General features: G+C 42.1%; 2 protein-coding genes across 2 annotated transcripts in view; both read right to left on the reverse strand.

Moving 5' to 3' along the window:
* Positions 1-8,666: 8,666 nt before the first annotated feature.
* Positions 8,667-10,529, reverse strand: LOC134216844 (protein valois). Its single transcript, XM_062695635.1, has 3 exons — positions 10,014-10,529; positions 9,116-9,657; positions 8,667-9,055 (listed from the first exon to the last, which is right to left on the reverse strand). The coding sequence occupies exons 1-3, from the start codon at positions 10,371-10,373 to the stop codon at positions 8,872-8,874; spliced, it is 1,086 nt and encodes a 361-aa protein (XP_062551619.1). The 5' UTR covers positions 10,374-10,529; the 3' UTR covers positions 8,667-8,871.
* Positions 10,530-12,219: 1,690 nt separating this feature from the next.
* The window catches only part of LOC134212705 (intermembrane lipid transfer protein Vps13D), a 40,040-nt gene continuing 37,049 nt past the window's right edge, over positions 12,220-15,210 (reverse strand). Inside the window, exon 10 of the mRNA XM_062690791.1 lies at positions 12,220-12,573. Coding sequence (XP_062546775.1) covers positions 12,502-12,573 — 72 coding nt within the window. The 3' untranslated portion in view covers positions 12,220-12,501. The remainder of the gene's footprint in view (positions 12,574-15,210) is intronic.

A 15,210-nucleotide genomic window follows, 5' to 3' on the forward strand; every position in this document is an offset into this window, starting at 1 on the left:
ACCCAATTGTGCTCCAAAAGAAATGTTTTCTGATACGAACTGGTTTCTAAATCTATTTTTTTTATCCTTAAAAACAAATTCTAACTAAAGCAGGCACAAAAGAGTTTTCCGATGATCCTTATGAAATCGCCAAAAAATTAAATGGAACAAGATCTTTTGAGGATTATAAAAATATTTCTTTCATGCAATCTCTGTTGTGAGTGCGAAGGTTGCCTAAGTTTTGTCCTAATACTTTCAATGGAATGCGTTGTTGATTTTTCTGTCATTGTAACAAAGATTCTTAAGTTTTATAATTTTATATCTTTCTGTGCCAGAATTATATAGCGAGAGCAAAAAACTCCATAGGAATTTGATCAACTGTTTTGCGGCATACCTTGCGATTCACTCGAAGATTTTCGAAAGAATGGTCGTTTGAAATTTCATTGACCGGATTTGTGTACATGTGCTCATTTTGATGTAGTTGCTTCAGTCTTTTTTGAAGCGGATGGTAGTTTAATAGAACAGAAATATTTATATCTTAATACAATTATGTTTTTATGTTTCTGCGACCAGGATACTAGTCAAACAAATGCAGAACAAGTTTATTATTTTAAGCTAGCAACTGCATTAGAAGCGGCATTGATTTCAGCTTAAAATTCAAGAAAATGTTCCCGGGGGTCCAACTTAAATATTTCGATGCTTTGCTGATCATAGATGTGATAACGCAACAAAAAATATGTTTATAGAATTCATAATCAAAATTAAGAAATATGTAGGAAATATGTAAATGAAATAAAAACTGACTAAGTTGGAATTACTTTCCAAAATTTTCTGGGGGGGGCCACAAGTAGGTCTGGAGGGGGCCAGACCCTCAGCATGGTCTTGCTTTGTAGCCGCGCATCTTACCGCACGGCTAAGGAGGGCCCCACTGTTTCGGATGCATATTTTATTAGTTCATTGTTGATGTTGTCCGTTCCTGGGGCACTGTTATTTCTGATTGACCATATGATCATTTGTATTTCTTCCCTTGTTGGCTCTGGGCCTGCGCTTTTACCATCATTTTCGGGGAGAGGTTCAGGTTGTCCGTTTTCATTATCGAATGAGTTCAGTTTTCGTTCCCATTGTTGAATATTGATGTACGTTTTTCTCTTGTTTTCACGTTGTCTTCGATGTGCTTTGATAAATTTAAATGTTTGAGTCATTCGAGAGAGAGAATTTTCGTTTTCGATTTCGTTTAGGAAACTTTCTACCTTTTCTGAGAAATGTTGTTCATATGCTAAGCGTTTCCCTTTGGCTGCTTCTCGAGCGTCCTTTTTCAGCGTATAGTCGTTCCTGTTAGCCATTAGCTTTTGTCGTGCAAGGAAATATTTTTTGTGAGCCTTCTCCCGTCTTGGTGTTGGGGGAGATCCAGGTGATTGTATGAGAGTGTTAGCTGCGCCCAGTAGAGCACCTTTTATTGATGTCCATTTCCGGTCCGTGGTTGCATTCGTGTTTTTTGAGATCAGTTTATCCATTTGTTGTTACATTCAAAGTTAATTGCCTATATGCCGGGTATTAAGCCACCCGGAGTGGAAATTAATTACTATGTCTGAAACTTGATTATGCATATGTACAACATGTGAAAGATTTAGTTCGGAAAAGGTATTGGAGGGTAACCGCCCCTTCGGTGGGGTTTGATCCCACGACCCCAGTTCGCATGACAGGTGCTTTCCCTACTAAGGTACGAAGGACCTCCGTCGTCCACCGCAGCTTAGCGGGTACTGATGAAACCAAATTCCCAGCACCAGGTACCAGCCGATCTCTCGCAATACATTTTCAGAACTAACTCTCTCAAATGTATTTTTGTACACATGTCAACTAAGTAGGATGAGTATTTAGTATTGTCCGGCTCCTACACACTTGCTTCATCAGCAACGGCGCTCAATGAAGTAGGGTTGTGTGAGGTTGTGCCAGTTTGGTCGTCAGATCCCGACACGACCACACAAGCGAAGAGAGATCGCCACTCGAGATCAGTACATTCAAATTAATTGCCTATATGCCGGGTATTAAGCCACCCGGAGTGGAAATTATTTACTATGTCTGAAGCCGGCATATAGATTTAAATTTTTAAATTTAAATTGAAACCATTTGTGTTACATACTTTAATTTTTAAATACATAATTAATTATAATTAATTACATAATTATTATTATAATAATTACATAATTTTTAAATTTAAATCGAAACCATTTGTGTTACATACTTGGTGAAACAAATTCTTTCCGATTATTGATTTGTATGATTCAGAGTAGTCGTGGGTTCCAATGTTCCAACGTTCATGTCTCCAGCCATTATCACATTTTTCTTGTACTGATCGGGTAGTGATAGTAGGTATCGGAAAATCAAACTGAATTCTTGATTTCCGACATTATTATCGTTTCTTATGTAGCATGATATGAATATTAGATTGAATCCGAATATGTTTACCCTTATCGCACACGCATTATCGCTGATTTTCTTGAAACTGTTTTCCATCATAATGGATTTTTTGACCAAAATAGCTGTACCTCCTCCATTCTGTTTTTGGTGCTATTGGTGTTTACATTGAACTAGTAATAGTTGCTCGTTTCGAGAGTGCATTTGGCGATTCGAGTTTCCTGTATTGCGATTATCTCGTAGTTATGTTCCTTAAATATGTTATCCATATCGTTTCTTTTTGCTTGGTCAGCGCATCCTCTAACGTTCCAGCTCATAAATACGAATTTATCTTTCTCGTTGTGTTCTGCTGGCATTTCCTCAGAAGGGATTCCCAGATCATTTGGTATTTGGGATACATTGTTTCCAGCGATGTTTTGGAAGTTATGAATTTGCGAATTCGGTGGTGCAAAGTTTCCTGAGCTGTTGTTGATTCCTTTACTATTTTCAGATTCGGTTGCGGGTCTTACTCTTTGGATTACACTGTCGTAGTGTACCCTGTTTAGGGCCCTTCCTTTCCTTCCCCTTTTATCGATACCCAGACGATATGCTATTCTGAGCACTCCTCTGCAAGTGTCGCTCCTGTTGAAGGTAATTATTTCTCCGTTTTCATTATATATGTCGATTCTTCTTCTCATGATGTTAGCTGCCGCAGAGATCGTTTCTGCTCCGCCCCATTCATTGCTTTCTGACAGCCTGGTTAGAAAGTCTTCTATTGTGCTTTCTACATCATAGCCGTTTAGGTGGTCCAACGTGCTTGCGGTATCGTTCAGTGTCTGTTCAGTGTTCAGTGAAGTCTTCCATATTGTTTTTTATGTATTCCACTACTTGCCTTCGAAGCTCCATAACATTGTTTGGATGTTCAGCTTCACCTGGGTCCGAGTGGTAGAACTGGCATACTAATGCCGAGAACAAGCAGTGTCCATCTGAAGGCATTCTTCTCACTAACACACTTCCTCTAGCATAACGCATATGCTCCATTATAAGTGTCTTCTATGTTTTCTTCTGTATGTAATATTCACTATTTTCATTTGCTACTGTAAGTATGGTTAAAATATTATTCATCTCAATGAATCTAGCAGTCAATTTCCTTATGAATGTCGATAGATTTGAATCCATTTTCTACAAATATTTACCTAATTAGCAAATTATGTTGCGTCTACAGTTAGTTCACTGCTTCCATTCTGTTTGTCTAATACCAATCTACGAAAGGTTACCTATGTTATATCTACATAATCACCTTCTATGATGATATAAATATAAAGATAACAGTCTTGAGTTTTTCTAGAGATTGCAATTTTGTTAACTATTAAGTGTTTACAGAATGAATACGAAAATCTCAACGCTAATATACTTTACAAGAAGAAAATCAACCTGATATAAATACGCGAATAGAGGCAGTGTATCTACTTAGCTCTTTGGTACTACTTACTAGTAATACTACTATTGCTAATGCTTTTACTACGAATAATATAATAATTACTAAGACAACTGTAACTACACCTAAGCGCTACAGTGGATGATCGTTAGCTTCCGCAGTCTTTCTTATTTCTGTATAAGGTTGGTAAAGACGCGTACTGGGCCCTGCCGGCACCTCTAACTTTACGCATAGTCTACTGACGATATAGGGTGTGCCAGAGTTCAATGCGCATATTAGGGGCGTGGAGCGTCAAGTTTCAAATGATTCCGTTCAGATATTTAAGAATTATAGATTACAATTAGACAACATTTTTATGTATGTTTCACAATATAAAAATATGCATGTAATTGAAAACTTGTTTTAAGCCTTAGTTGATTTGCTAAATAATTAATATTGTGTACACAATACAAAGAGCAAATAATTATTGATAATGGATTTAATTTAACTGCATTAAACCATATTATATCGAGATACTTGACGAACCACCGTCGATCCCATCATCCATGGACAGGGAAATTTTTGAACTATTTAACATATTTGAGTTAAAAATGAACACATATTAAGCTCATACACGAATAAATACACAGGAATACTTGCTCAGTTTGTCGAATTAAAGTGTGTCTCGGTGTGAAGTTGCTGAAAATTAAATGGATATTTCAATTTCCAATTCAAGGGATCCTTTCTAAGCATAGCGGTAAGAAGCGCTGCTACAAAGCAAGATCATACTGAAGATAGCTATGTACGATTTTCGGTCCGGTTTTGTCTAGGAAATTTTCTCGACACCCTGGGCATAGTGTATCCATTGTACTGCAATGGCGGAATAGAAAAGCTTTCAATTAATAACTGAAGAAATGCTAATAGAGTACTATGTTGAAAAGCATACCAAGTTCCAGTTAGCAAGGATCCAAGGTAAACGAATTTTTCGACCACCTCGAAGGTATCCCCTTCTATCGTAACAATGCTTCACATGCGGGCCCTGTCGCGCCTGGTTCCGCCCACAAGCATGTACTTTGTCTTCGATGCATTAACCACCAGTCCAACTTTTGTTGCTTCACGTTTCAGGCGAATGTACAGTCCTGCCACCTTTGCAAATGTTTGACCGACAATATACATCAGTCTGGTAAGCTTCCCATTGAAGCTGTTCTCGTCCATAATTTTCCATAGCTCTATGCGGGGCCCTCCTTAGCCGTACGGTAAGACGCGCGGCTACAAAGTATGACAATGCTGAGAGTGGCTGGGTTTGATTCCCGGTGCCGGTCTAGACAATTTTCGGATTGGAAATTGTCTCGTCTTCCCTGAGCATTAAAGTATCTTCGTGTTAGCCTCATGATATACAAATGCAAAAATGGTAACTTGGCTTAGAAACCTCGCAGTTAATAACTGTGGAAGTGCTTAATGAACACTAAGCTGCAAGGCGGCTCTGTCCCAGTGTGGCGATGTAATGCTTATAAGAAGAAGAAGCTCTACGCCTTGAAATCAATGAACAAATAGGGCATTGGAACTTGGTATTCACGGCATTTTTGAAGAATTTGCCGTATAGTAAAGATCTGGTCCGCTGTCGAGCGGCCGTCCATCCAATCCTCCGGTAGCTGTTCAGTTTCCCAGATTCTGATAATCAGTTGGTGCAGGCAAGTGGCCAGCTTTTCCGGGCCCATCTTGATGAGCTCAGTTCCGATACCATCCTTACCAGCTGCTTTATTGGTCTTTAGCTTTTGGATGGCATCCTTAACTTCTGTCAAGGTGGGGGCTGGTTTGCTTCCATCGTCCGCTGAACTGACGTAGTCATCTCCCCGCTGCCTTGTCTTTCACTGCCTGTACTCTCAGCGCCATTTAAATGGGGTCTTCCACGAAACGCTGAAAACTCATAAGGCTGAGCACGAAAGGCTGAAAAAGTAAAAATCTAATATAAGGCTGAAATAACAAAAGGCTGAAACTCGAAAGGCTGAAAAATCGTGAGAAACCAATTTTAGTGGAAGAATTCACATTTGACGTAATAGGGGCACAAACTACAATGATCCGCAACCTTTTTGCGACTTCTTGTTGTCTTTCAATTTTTATCTTCTTCTTCTTATTATTGGCATTACATCCCCACACCTGGGACAGAGCCGCCTCGCAGCATAGTGTTCATTAAGCACTTCCACAGTTGTTAACTGCGAGGTTTCTAAGCCAAGTTACCATTTTTGCATTCGTATATCATGAGGCTAACACGATGATACTTTTATGCCCAGGGAAGTCGAGACAGTTTCCAATCCGAAAATTGTCTAGACCGGCACCGGGATTCGAACCCAGCCACCCTCAGCATGGTCTTGCTTTGTAGCCGCGCGTCTTACCGCACGGCTAAGGAGGACCCCAATTTTTTCAATTTTTATACAGAATTCTTATTTTTTAGTCTACACAGCACAGGTAACTTAGGGAACGTCCACAAATAACGTAACGCTTAGAGGGGGGAGGGGAGGTTGAGTGAAGTGTGACGATCCATACAAAATTAACAGAAGCTTCATACAAAAAGTGTGACATAGGGGGGAGGGGGGGTTGAAAAAGTCCAATTTTTGCGTTACTTAATTAATGGATCTTCCCTTAGATTACTTTCCTGTTTTTATTTTTTATTCTTTATTCTTCTCTCTTCTCCCTTCTTCTTTTTGCTTCTTTTTTCTCCCTTCTTTCTTCCTACTTCCTTATCCCTTTTTCCTTCTTCCAACTTTTTTATTCCATTCTTTTTTCATTTTTTTTCCTTCATTCTCCTAGTTCCTTCTTTCAGTTTCTTTCTTTCTTCGTTCTACCTTTCTTCTTAGTTCTTCTTCCATAGTTCTTCCTTCTTAATTCCTCCTTCCTTGTTCCTATTTCCTTCTTCCTTCTGCCTTCATTTTTCTTTGTTCTTCTTCTACCTTCTTCATTCATTACTTTTGCTTTCTTATTTCTTCCTTTCCTTGTTTTCTTTTTCTTCCTTCTTTCATTACCTTGTTACCCTTCTTCTTTCAACCTTTTTCCTTTTCTTTCTTTCGTCTTTTCTTCTTCTTTCTTTTTTTCCCTTCTCCTTGTCCCTTGTTTCTTCATCTTTCTTTCTTCTTTTGTCCTGTTTTCTTCCTTCAATTTCCTTCCTTTTCCCTTCTTTTTTCTTTTACCTTCTTCCTTTTCTTTTTTCTTCATTCTTGCTCCTTCTTCATTCTTCCATTTTTATCCTTCCTTCTTTATTGTTTCTTCTTGCTTCATCATTATTTCTTCTTCCATCTTTATTCGGGATTTCAGCCTTATGTGTTTCAGCCTTTCGTAGGACACCCTTTAAATGTTCCTCGTAGTGCTGCTTCCACCTTTCGATCATCACACGTTGGTCCGTCAAGATGCTCCCATCCTTAACTTCTGATAGAATTTACGTGTTTCTTGAGAACGGCACAGCCGTTCCACCTCCTCGCACCCCGCTTCTTCCAGGCGCCGTTTCTTCTCCTGAAATAGGCGGGTCTGCTGTCTCCGCTTCCGTCTATAAAGTTCTGCCGGGTACCTTTCTGCAGTGCAATCCCCCTGCGCAACGTCCTTGTCCTCTAGAATCTGTCTGCACTCTTCGTCGAACCAATTGTTCCGTCGACTTCGTCCCACATACCCGACGTTGTTCTTCGCTGCGTCGTTAATGGCTGCTTTAACTGTATTCCAGCAGTCCTCAAGAGGGGCCCCATCGAGCTCACCCTCTTCCGGCAACGCTGCCTCGAGATGCTGTGCGTATGCAGTGGCTACATCAGATTGCTTCAGTCGCTCTAGGTCGTACCGCGGCGGTCGTCGGTACCGAACATTGTTGATGACGGATAGTTTTGGGCGCATCACCAGATAGTGATCAGAGTCGATGTGTCGGAGAAGTGCCGTCCATCAATCAGATTTCGATACTCCTGGAGATCACCACTGCAGGTCGATTTGTGATTCAGTCTGCAGTGGTGATCTCCAGGTGTAGCGATACGGAAGGCTGTTTTGGAAGTAGGTGCTGCGAATGGCCATATTCTGGGAGGCAGCGAAATCAATTAGTGGTAAGCCGTTCCTTCGTCAGCCAGTGGGCGCTGAACTTTCCAATCGGTCTAAACTACCCCTCTGAGCCAACCTGAGCGTTCAAACCTCCTATGCTGATTTAAACGTCGTGGACAGCTGTCGTACTCACGTTCCAGCTGCGCTTGGATTTTTGACGGAATTGGGAGCCAAAGTGTAAAAACAAAAATGTTTCACTGATAATGCGCTTTCTGACTAGGACTTTTCACTAAAAAAATGTAACGTGCCTTGTTTTAATTTGCTTTACGTAAATGGGCTTATTCTACGAGTCGAGTGACGTGAGGTGAGTCGATTTTAGCAATTCTCACGTGAGGTGACCATGTTATTCAAATGGGGCTATACGACTCTTCTCACGTCATTCGAGCAATCTCACGTCACTCCACTCGTAGAATAAGCCCAAAAACCTAATTTAAAAAATCTTTTATATATTTTTGTTGTTTCCGAAATTTTGCTTGCAGTGGCAAATATATTGCCACCAATATTCTCCCGCTTGCAAGGCAGTGGCGACTATTATTGCCACTAATTTTTAAAGTTTCTGAACTGTTTAACCCTTAAAGGCGCAAGGCGATTTTTTTAGAAATCGACGAAAATATTTTTAACGTGAACAACCATTAAAATCATTAACATTGAACGTATTTTCGGTTTGTTGTTTTAAAACAAAATTGCGCATTTAAGGGTTAATGTATAACAAACATACATGAGTTTAATACCATGTATTTACCTAAACGTTGTGTCTTATTGTTGTTTTTGTTAATTTATAGTTTAGATTGGTCTGTCTTATAAAGGGTTAAATGGAAAAGTTTATTTTTATTCAGTTTTATGGAGACAGAGGGAGATTCTTTCGAGTAATCTTGCTTCTGACCGTTTTGTTGCTAATTATCCATATTTGAGGTAATGAGGGTGTATATGAAGAAAATTGCAGAGCCTATGTTTGGAAATGCTGATGAGAGTCTACGTACGCGTTTGTCCATGCTTGTTACTGTTGAGCATCTTCAGTATTCAATCTTCTGGAAGAAAGTATCCCATCCAACTAGCCAACAGCTAGATTTCGTATCACAACTCTCCCATAACACGTCCCGGAGATAGTTTTTCGCTGGAGAACATTCGTGCAGCAAGGCAAGATTCTCGTCGTAAAACCGAGCCTGATTGGTATCTCCAAGTACAACGAAGTGTGTGCTGCTTGCAAAGATTTATAATGTAAAAACATGAGTATGAATTTTCGAAATGATCGCTTACCCATTAAACGAGATTTTGTGAATCTTTTTGTTGAACACCTTCAAGGAATGCGTAGGAGCGTCCGGTTGTCGAATGTCGATGAAGTGAACATTGCCGGCCTCATCACCGAGAGCAACTATTCGATTTGCCTCTTTCTGACCGGTCCAATACACTGTAGTGAAACCAAAACTGTGGCCTTCGAACAATGCGGATGCAGGTCGCGTTTTGCGTAAATCCCACAACAATGCGGAATGGTCTAATGACGAGGAAGCAAAAACCGAATCGTCCTCCCTATTGGTAGATATTCCGGATATGGCATCGGTGTGGGCCATCGTCATGGTTTTGACCGAATGTAGATCGGCCGCGTAATTCCAAACTTTTAGACAGCCATCATGTGAACCGGTGATCAATTTATTTTCTCCATCTTCGATTTGATCCATGGCGGAAACACCTTCGATGTGCTCGGATTGTGCATCGACGAGGTACAAAGAATAATCTTTACCGCGGGCTTCATTCCTGGTAGACCACAGTTCCACCGAACCTTTGTCCGTTCCTATGATAAACTGAAAGACGGTTGATGTAATTTTCTTAAGAGGGAGCTTTGTGGCAGAAAAACATCTAGTGCGCCGTAGTAGTTAGTACCTACTTATTAATTAATCTTTTCATAATGTTAAAACAAGCATGTAAAAATATAATAAGAAAATACTAACATAAAAAAATCTAATGTTTATGCAATTACAAGGAGGACAATCCGATGAAATTGTGCAATTGATGTTGTTTCAAAAACGGGGAAAGTCGCAAACGGAAATGTGGCCTATCTTCAAATAAACTATGCTTGCTATTCCTGTTACGAATTATCTCATAAGACGCACTTCTATGCGCGTTTTAAATTATCAAATCAAGCAAAATACCTACTCACCAAATTGGGGTCCTTCGTGAACTGCATTGTCGTAATGCAGTACCGACACTGTCGTTTGAAACTGACCTTGGACTCGGTCAGAACATCGGCCGCGCTTTCCCATCCGTAAAAACTGGATCCCCATCGGCGGCCCATCAGATCATTTCCGGCCACAATGACCTGTCCATTTACGTTACGTGCAGCAAGTTCTAGGCAAGGATGCAGTATGTTTGGCACCGGCTTGTTCGTCATGCGGTACTGCAGGGAATTCAGATTCGGATAATCGACACTGAACGATAATGCTTCGGCCGTGCTCGGTGGTTTGTACTCCGGAGGCTCTTTGAACATTTCCGCCATATCAAGCCGCTTTTGATAATCCATTATGTCAGGGAACTTCTGCACTTCAAAGTAGTATCAATTTTTATCAGTAATAATCACAATATACAGCCACGCTGCTTCTGCTAGTGTCTTTTTTCTGATTCGATTATGATGCGTTTTCTGAGTTCTGACAGATCTATCAGCAAACCAAAACCACCAAAGCGGCAGCAAACAAAAAACAAATAACGGCAGACGTTCGAAAAAAACAAGTTTCGTTGAAAGCGTTGAAACTAGTGAACACTGAAACCAGAAAGTACCCAAAAATTAAGTTTGAAAGTTAATGTAACAGATATAGGGTATGCAACTTGATTTTGAACACATGCATTTTTCAAACCTTCCTGAAAACTAGGGTGGTGCGAATAGAATCGATTTGCTTGAAAAATTTGACTTTGGTGGTTGCTCCTTTACGGAAGTGCAAATCTTACTAAGCGTCTGTTCTCCATGTTAGGAGCGGCTCACAACAGCGTCTGTTCTCCTTGTTAGGGGCGGCTCATCATCGATTGCACGTTCTCTAATTTGAACTTCTCTGCTCCTTCATGTCGTCCGGCTACTTGCAGACGAACGATACACGAGTTCTTCTCACACCGCTCAGTACCACCCGTTCTGCGTAGACATATTGGGCTCGGCGTACCATCCAGTTGAAGCTCGTCGGCTAGATCTTGATCGAGCAGTGTTGCTCCCGAGCCTTCATCGAGAAAGGCATAAGTATATATCGTTTTCCTGGGCCCTGATAGCGTAACCGGGAGATAGCGAAATAGGACTGGACTATAATGTTTGAGGCCTGAATTAATGTTTTAGTTAATGAGAATTTGAATAAGGACATAACAAAATTCATTACGAGAGTAGAGAAGGTGAATATGTAGCAAAAAAAATTTAAGTCTAAATGATCAGAAATTGTCTTTTTTAATTCGCGACTACGAAGGTAAATTCTTCACGCACAGTCTGACAGTTCCTTATGGAATTTTACAATAGAGGTATAGAGGTAATGTAGAGGCTTTCTGCGAGCGTGTACGTACACGCACATTTCACTCACACTTTTACTCAGTTTGTTTGCAACCACGAGCAGCTGTCACGGCAAAATCAAATGGGATTGTTTGCAACCACGAACCGTGCGTTCATGTTGGTGAGGAAGGTCGGCGAGACCCTAATGGAACGTACACACGGTCAAGCAGTTTGACCAACATTGACTCCACCTCTCGTTTATTCAAACATCCATCAAGTTTTAGCAACAGCGACACGAACAATCAATTTATTCGAACAACAATATCACACACGAACGACCGAAGCGCCAACTTGAGCACCAACCATCGAAAAAAAAAAAATGAGGGTTTGTGCAACTTCACTACAAATGCTCAAACATGTTAGACGAACCTTGACTCCACCCCCGACAACTCAAACCAAAATCAAACCGTTTTAATTTTTTTCAACCGAGCCGCCAACTGTCAAATGGTTGTTCGAACAACTTCACACACGTTCAAACAAAGCAGCAACCGAAGCGTTTTCTTGGGGGCGGAGTCAATGTTCGTCCAACTGCTTGACTGGTGTGTACGTTGCATAATAGAGGAAGATTGTCGCTGTTGTCACTGGCGAAACATCTTTTGCTGGCGATGATAGAACACTAAATGTCAACGAAGGAAAAATCAGTACGTTTTGACAGATAGGTACCCAACATGTTAGGGGATGGTTAATAACAAAGGGAACCACAGCGACAATCGTCCTCTATAGTTTAATACCTCTATTGCATTTAGTTAGATTAACAGATGACTGATGAAAACTGCTGAATAAACATGATTTAATTTTGCACATTGAAATATTATCGTAGGTAAAATTTCGGACAGATAAAAGTATTTGCGATCAACTTTTATTTCGTTTACAAAATAATTTATTCATATATCAACGGTAATGAAATTCGCGGGATTTAAAAATCGGGGATTTCTCTTCGACAGAAAAGAAGAAAAGTACAATAAATAGACGGCGATGACCCATGACATAGAATGTCAACCTTTCACTGCCCCAAAAGGGGCCAACAATGCGAGTACTAACATTTTTTTTTTGATTTGCTTGTTTTTCCCTTATCTATAATTATATTTAGTTGGTTGGGAAATGTGTACTTTGGGTGAAACCAACTCACTTACGTTTCAATCACAGCGTTCGAATAGAGCGTTTGTTCGCGTTCGTCGTAGATGCATTTTGCAAAATTTATCTGAAATGGAAAAAATAATAAGGATTTGTTGACATTACTGATTTACTCTCATTCATTTATATTGGCGAAAAAATACGTTGCCTTCAAATTAGTTATCTATTGAGACAATGAAACGAGAGTTTCCATTTAACATTTCACACACACAAAGATTACCATCGGAGGACATGACATACCGGTGGTGCGTATTTTAAGACATCTAGGAGTGATGATCAATGACCGGTTGAATTTTAACACCCATGTCGACTAGCGAGGATCATGCCTAACGTCGGTGGTCCGAAAGGCAGTAGTAGGCGTCTTCTGGCGGCAGTACCATCCTCGATACTAGGACATAGAGTTCCAGCCTACTGAGCTAGGCTCAAGACGAAACGTAACCACAGAAAGCTGAACAGCGTGTTTCGTCTAATTGCCATCAGAGTCGCTAGTGCGTACAGAACCATTTTGTCGAAGGCAGCTTGTGTTATCACCGGGGTGATTCCAATCGGCATAACACTAGCCGAGGATATTGAGTACTACCAACTGAGAGGTACCAGAGATGTAAGGATGACGGTGAGGCTGGACTGTATGGTCCAGTGGTAACAGGAGAGCGCCAATGCGGATAATGGAAGGTGGAGCCACCCGCTCATCCCCAATGTGTCAACGTGGGTGACCAGGGAGCATGGAAGTATGAAGTTTTATCTCACACAGTTCCTATAGGAGACGGCTGTTTCTGCCAATATCTGCACTGGTGTGGCAATCAGAACCAATTTCCAGATCGAATGAGTGACGGAGGTGTATTTTCCTATATATTTTGACTGATATCTCCATACAAACTTTAAATCAAATGCGCCAGCTTATGCAACAACCGATTGAGCTGAAATTTTGAGAGATTGATTTTTTACCAAAAGACACAATCCTGGGGGGTGCCCCGTGGAATTCGACAATATTTTTTTCTCCCCATACTAAGCTGGGCCAGTCTAATGAGCATAGCCCCCTCCCTTCGGAAGTGGTTGCAGCATCCCGTGTTGTCCGCGGCAAGGGGAGACAAGGGACCCAGCTAACACCTTATGCCTTTCTGGGAGACACACTTTATGCGGGTTAGCCGGATCATTTGCTGTCTGTCGCCCTGATTTTTTTTAAGGGTTTTTATCCTTGTAACACACACACGCGAGCGCACATATGCACTCGCACACATACGCGAGCGCACATATGCACTCGCACACACACGCGCACACCCACACGCACGCACACGCAAGGTCCGGCAGGGACGCAGGTAGCACTGGTTCGGCTATCTGCAGCGGACGTTTCCAAGGTAGTCAAGTTAGGGTGCGTCAAGGTGGGATGGTCGGTGTGCCCTGTGAGCATATACGAGCAACTCGAAGTTTGCTTCAAGTGCCTGGAACCGGGGCACAAGCAATGGAACTGCAAACGCCCTGACAGAAGCAAGCTCTGCCGACGCTGCGGATTGGAGGGACATAAGGCACAATGCTGTACGAACCCTCCCAAGTGTTTGATTTGTTCCAGCAAAGCTGTGAACAGCAAGCACCCCATGGGGAGTTCGAAGTGCCCGGCGTTGAAGCGTGCTTTAACAGTGCTGGTAACGCGGCTAAACCCGAACCGGTGTAATGCAGCCCAACAACTGCTGTGTCAGACAGTTGCTGAATGGGGAACGGATATTGCCATCATAGCGGATCCTTACCGGGTACCCGCCAGGAACGGTGGGTCACCGATGGGTCTAAAATGGCGGCGATATGGACAACGGGGAAATACCCAGTCCAAGAGTTGGTGTCTTCGACACACGAGGGCTTCGTCATTGCTAAAGTCAACAGGGTCTTCTTCTGCAGCTGCTATGCGCCCCCTCGATGGTCGATCGTATGCTGGATTGTTTTGACGGCTAACTTGATGGCGGGGGACTTCAACGCTTGGGCCGTAGGATGGGGAAGCCGTTCCACGAATCAACGGGGGCAGATGCTGCTGGAATGACTGGCCATGTTGGATGTGGACTTGACCAATGTCGGTACCAAAAGTACCGAGTCGATTATCGAAGTTACGTTCTGGAGCCCTGGCCAAACGAGTAGTTCAAACTGGAGGGTAGATGATGGCTGGAGAGGATCATCGCGGGGCTCTTCCCACGTCATGACCCAAGTCCCTGGCCTCACTTTGTGGAGCTGCCAGGGGCAGGGTGGCCGACGAGGGAAGAGTAACCGTGGTGGAACTTGCGGGGATTGCACAGTCCCTTAGAGTAGGTAAGGCGCCAGGACCGGATGGTATTTCGAACCTGGCCATCAAAGCGGCCATTGCTGAGGCTTCCGAACAACAAATATGCCTGCTTGATACGGTGGGGAAGGTGCTCGGGCGTGGTAAGGCCACCTGGAAATCCGGCAATGCGCTGGCACGATACCATGGTGTTCTTCTAAAAAAGCGAGTCACGATGTTCGGTGCTGCAAGGGTACGCAGCTAACCTCGAGGGTGCGTTGTGCACTGGCCCCCTTTTGAAATATTACTTTCTGGTTGGGGGTCGTTCAACAATGATGTCACAGGTTTTAGGGGGGAAGGGGGTCTATGATTTTGTGACAGTACATATACTAGGTATACAAAAAAGCGTGACAGAGGGGGGGACGGGGTGTCTAGAAATCTCAAAAAGTAGTGGACGTCATATTT

Source organism: Armigeres subalbatus, chromosome 2, assembly GCF_024139115.2.
Source record: "Armigeres subalbatus isolate Guangzhou_Male chromosome 2, GZ_Asu_2, whole genome shotgun sequence".
In the NCBI taxonomy this organism is placed as follows: Eukaryota; Metazoa; Arthropoda; class Insecta; order Diptera; family Culicidae; genus Armigeres; species Armigeres subalbatus.

What these genes read in the sequence shown, in the direction of transcription:
- LOC134216844 (XM_062695635.1), bottom strand. Translation starts at nt 10,373, where the DNA reads ATGGATTATCAAAAGCGGCTTGATATGGCGGAAATGTTCAAAGAGCCT. An exon ending in TCACGAAGGACCCCAATTTG is followed by an intron (nt 9,658 to 10,013) that starts GTGAGTAGGTAT and finishes ACCGTCTTTCAG; the next exon opens with TTTATCATAGGAACGGACAA. An exon ending in CACAAAATCTCGTTTAATGG is followed by an intron (nt 9,056 to 9,115) that starts GTAAGCGATCAT and finishes CTTTGCAAGCAG; the next exon opens with CACACACTTCGTTGTACTTG.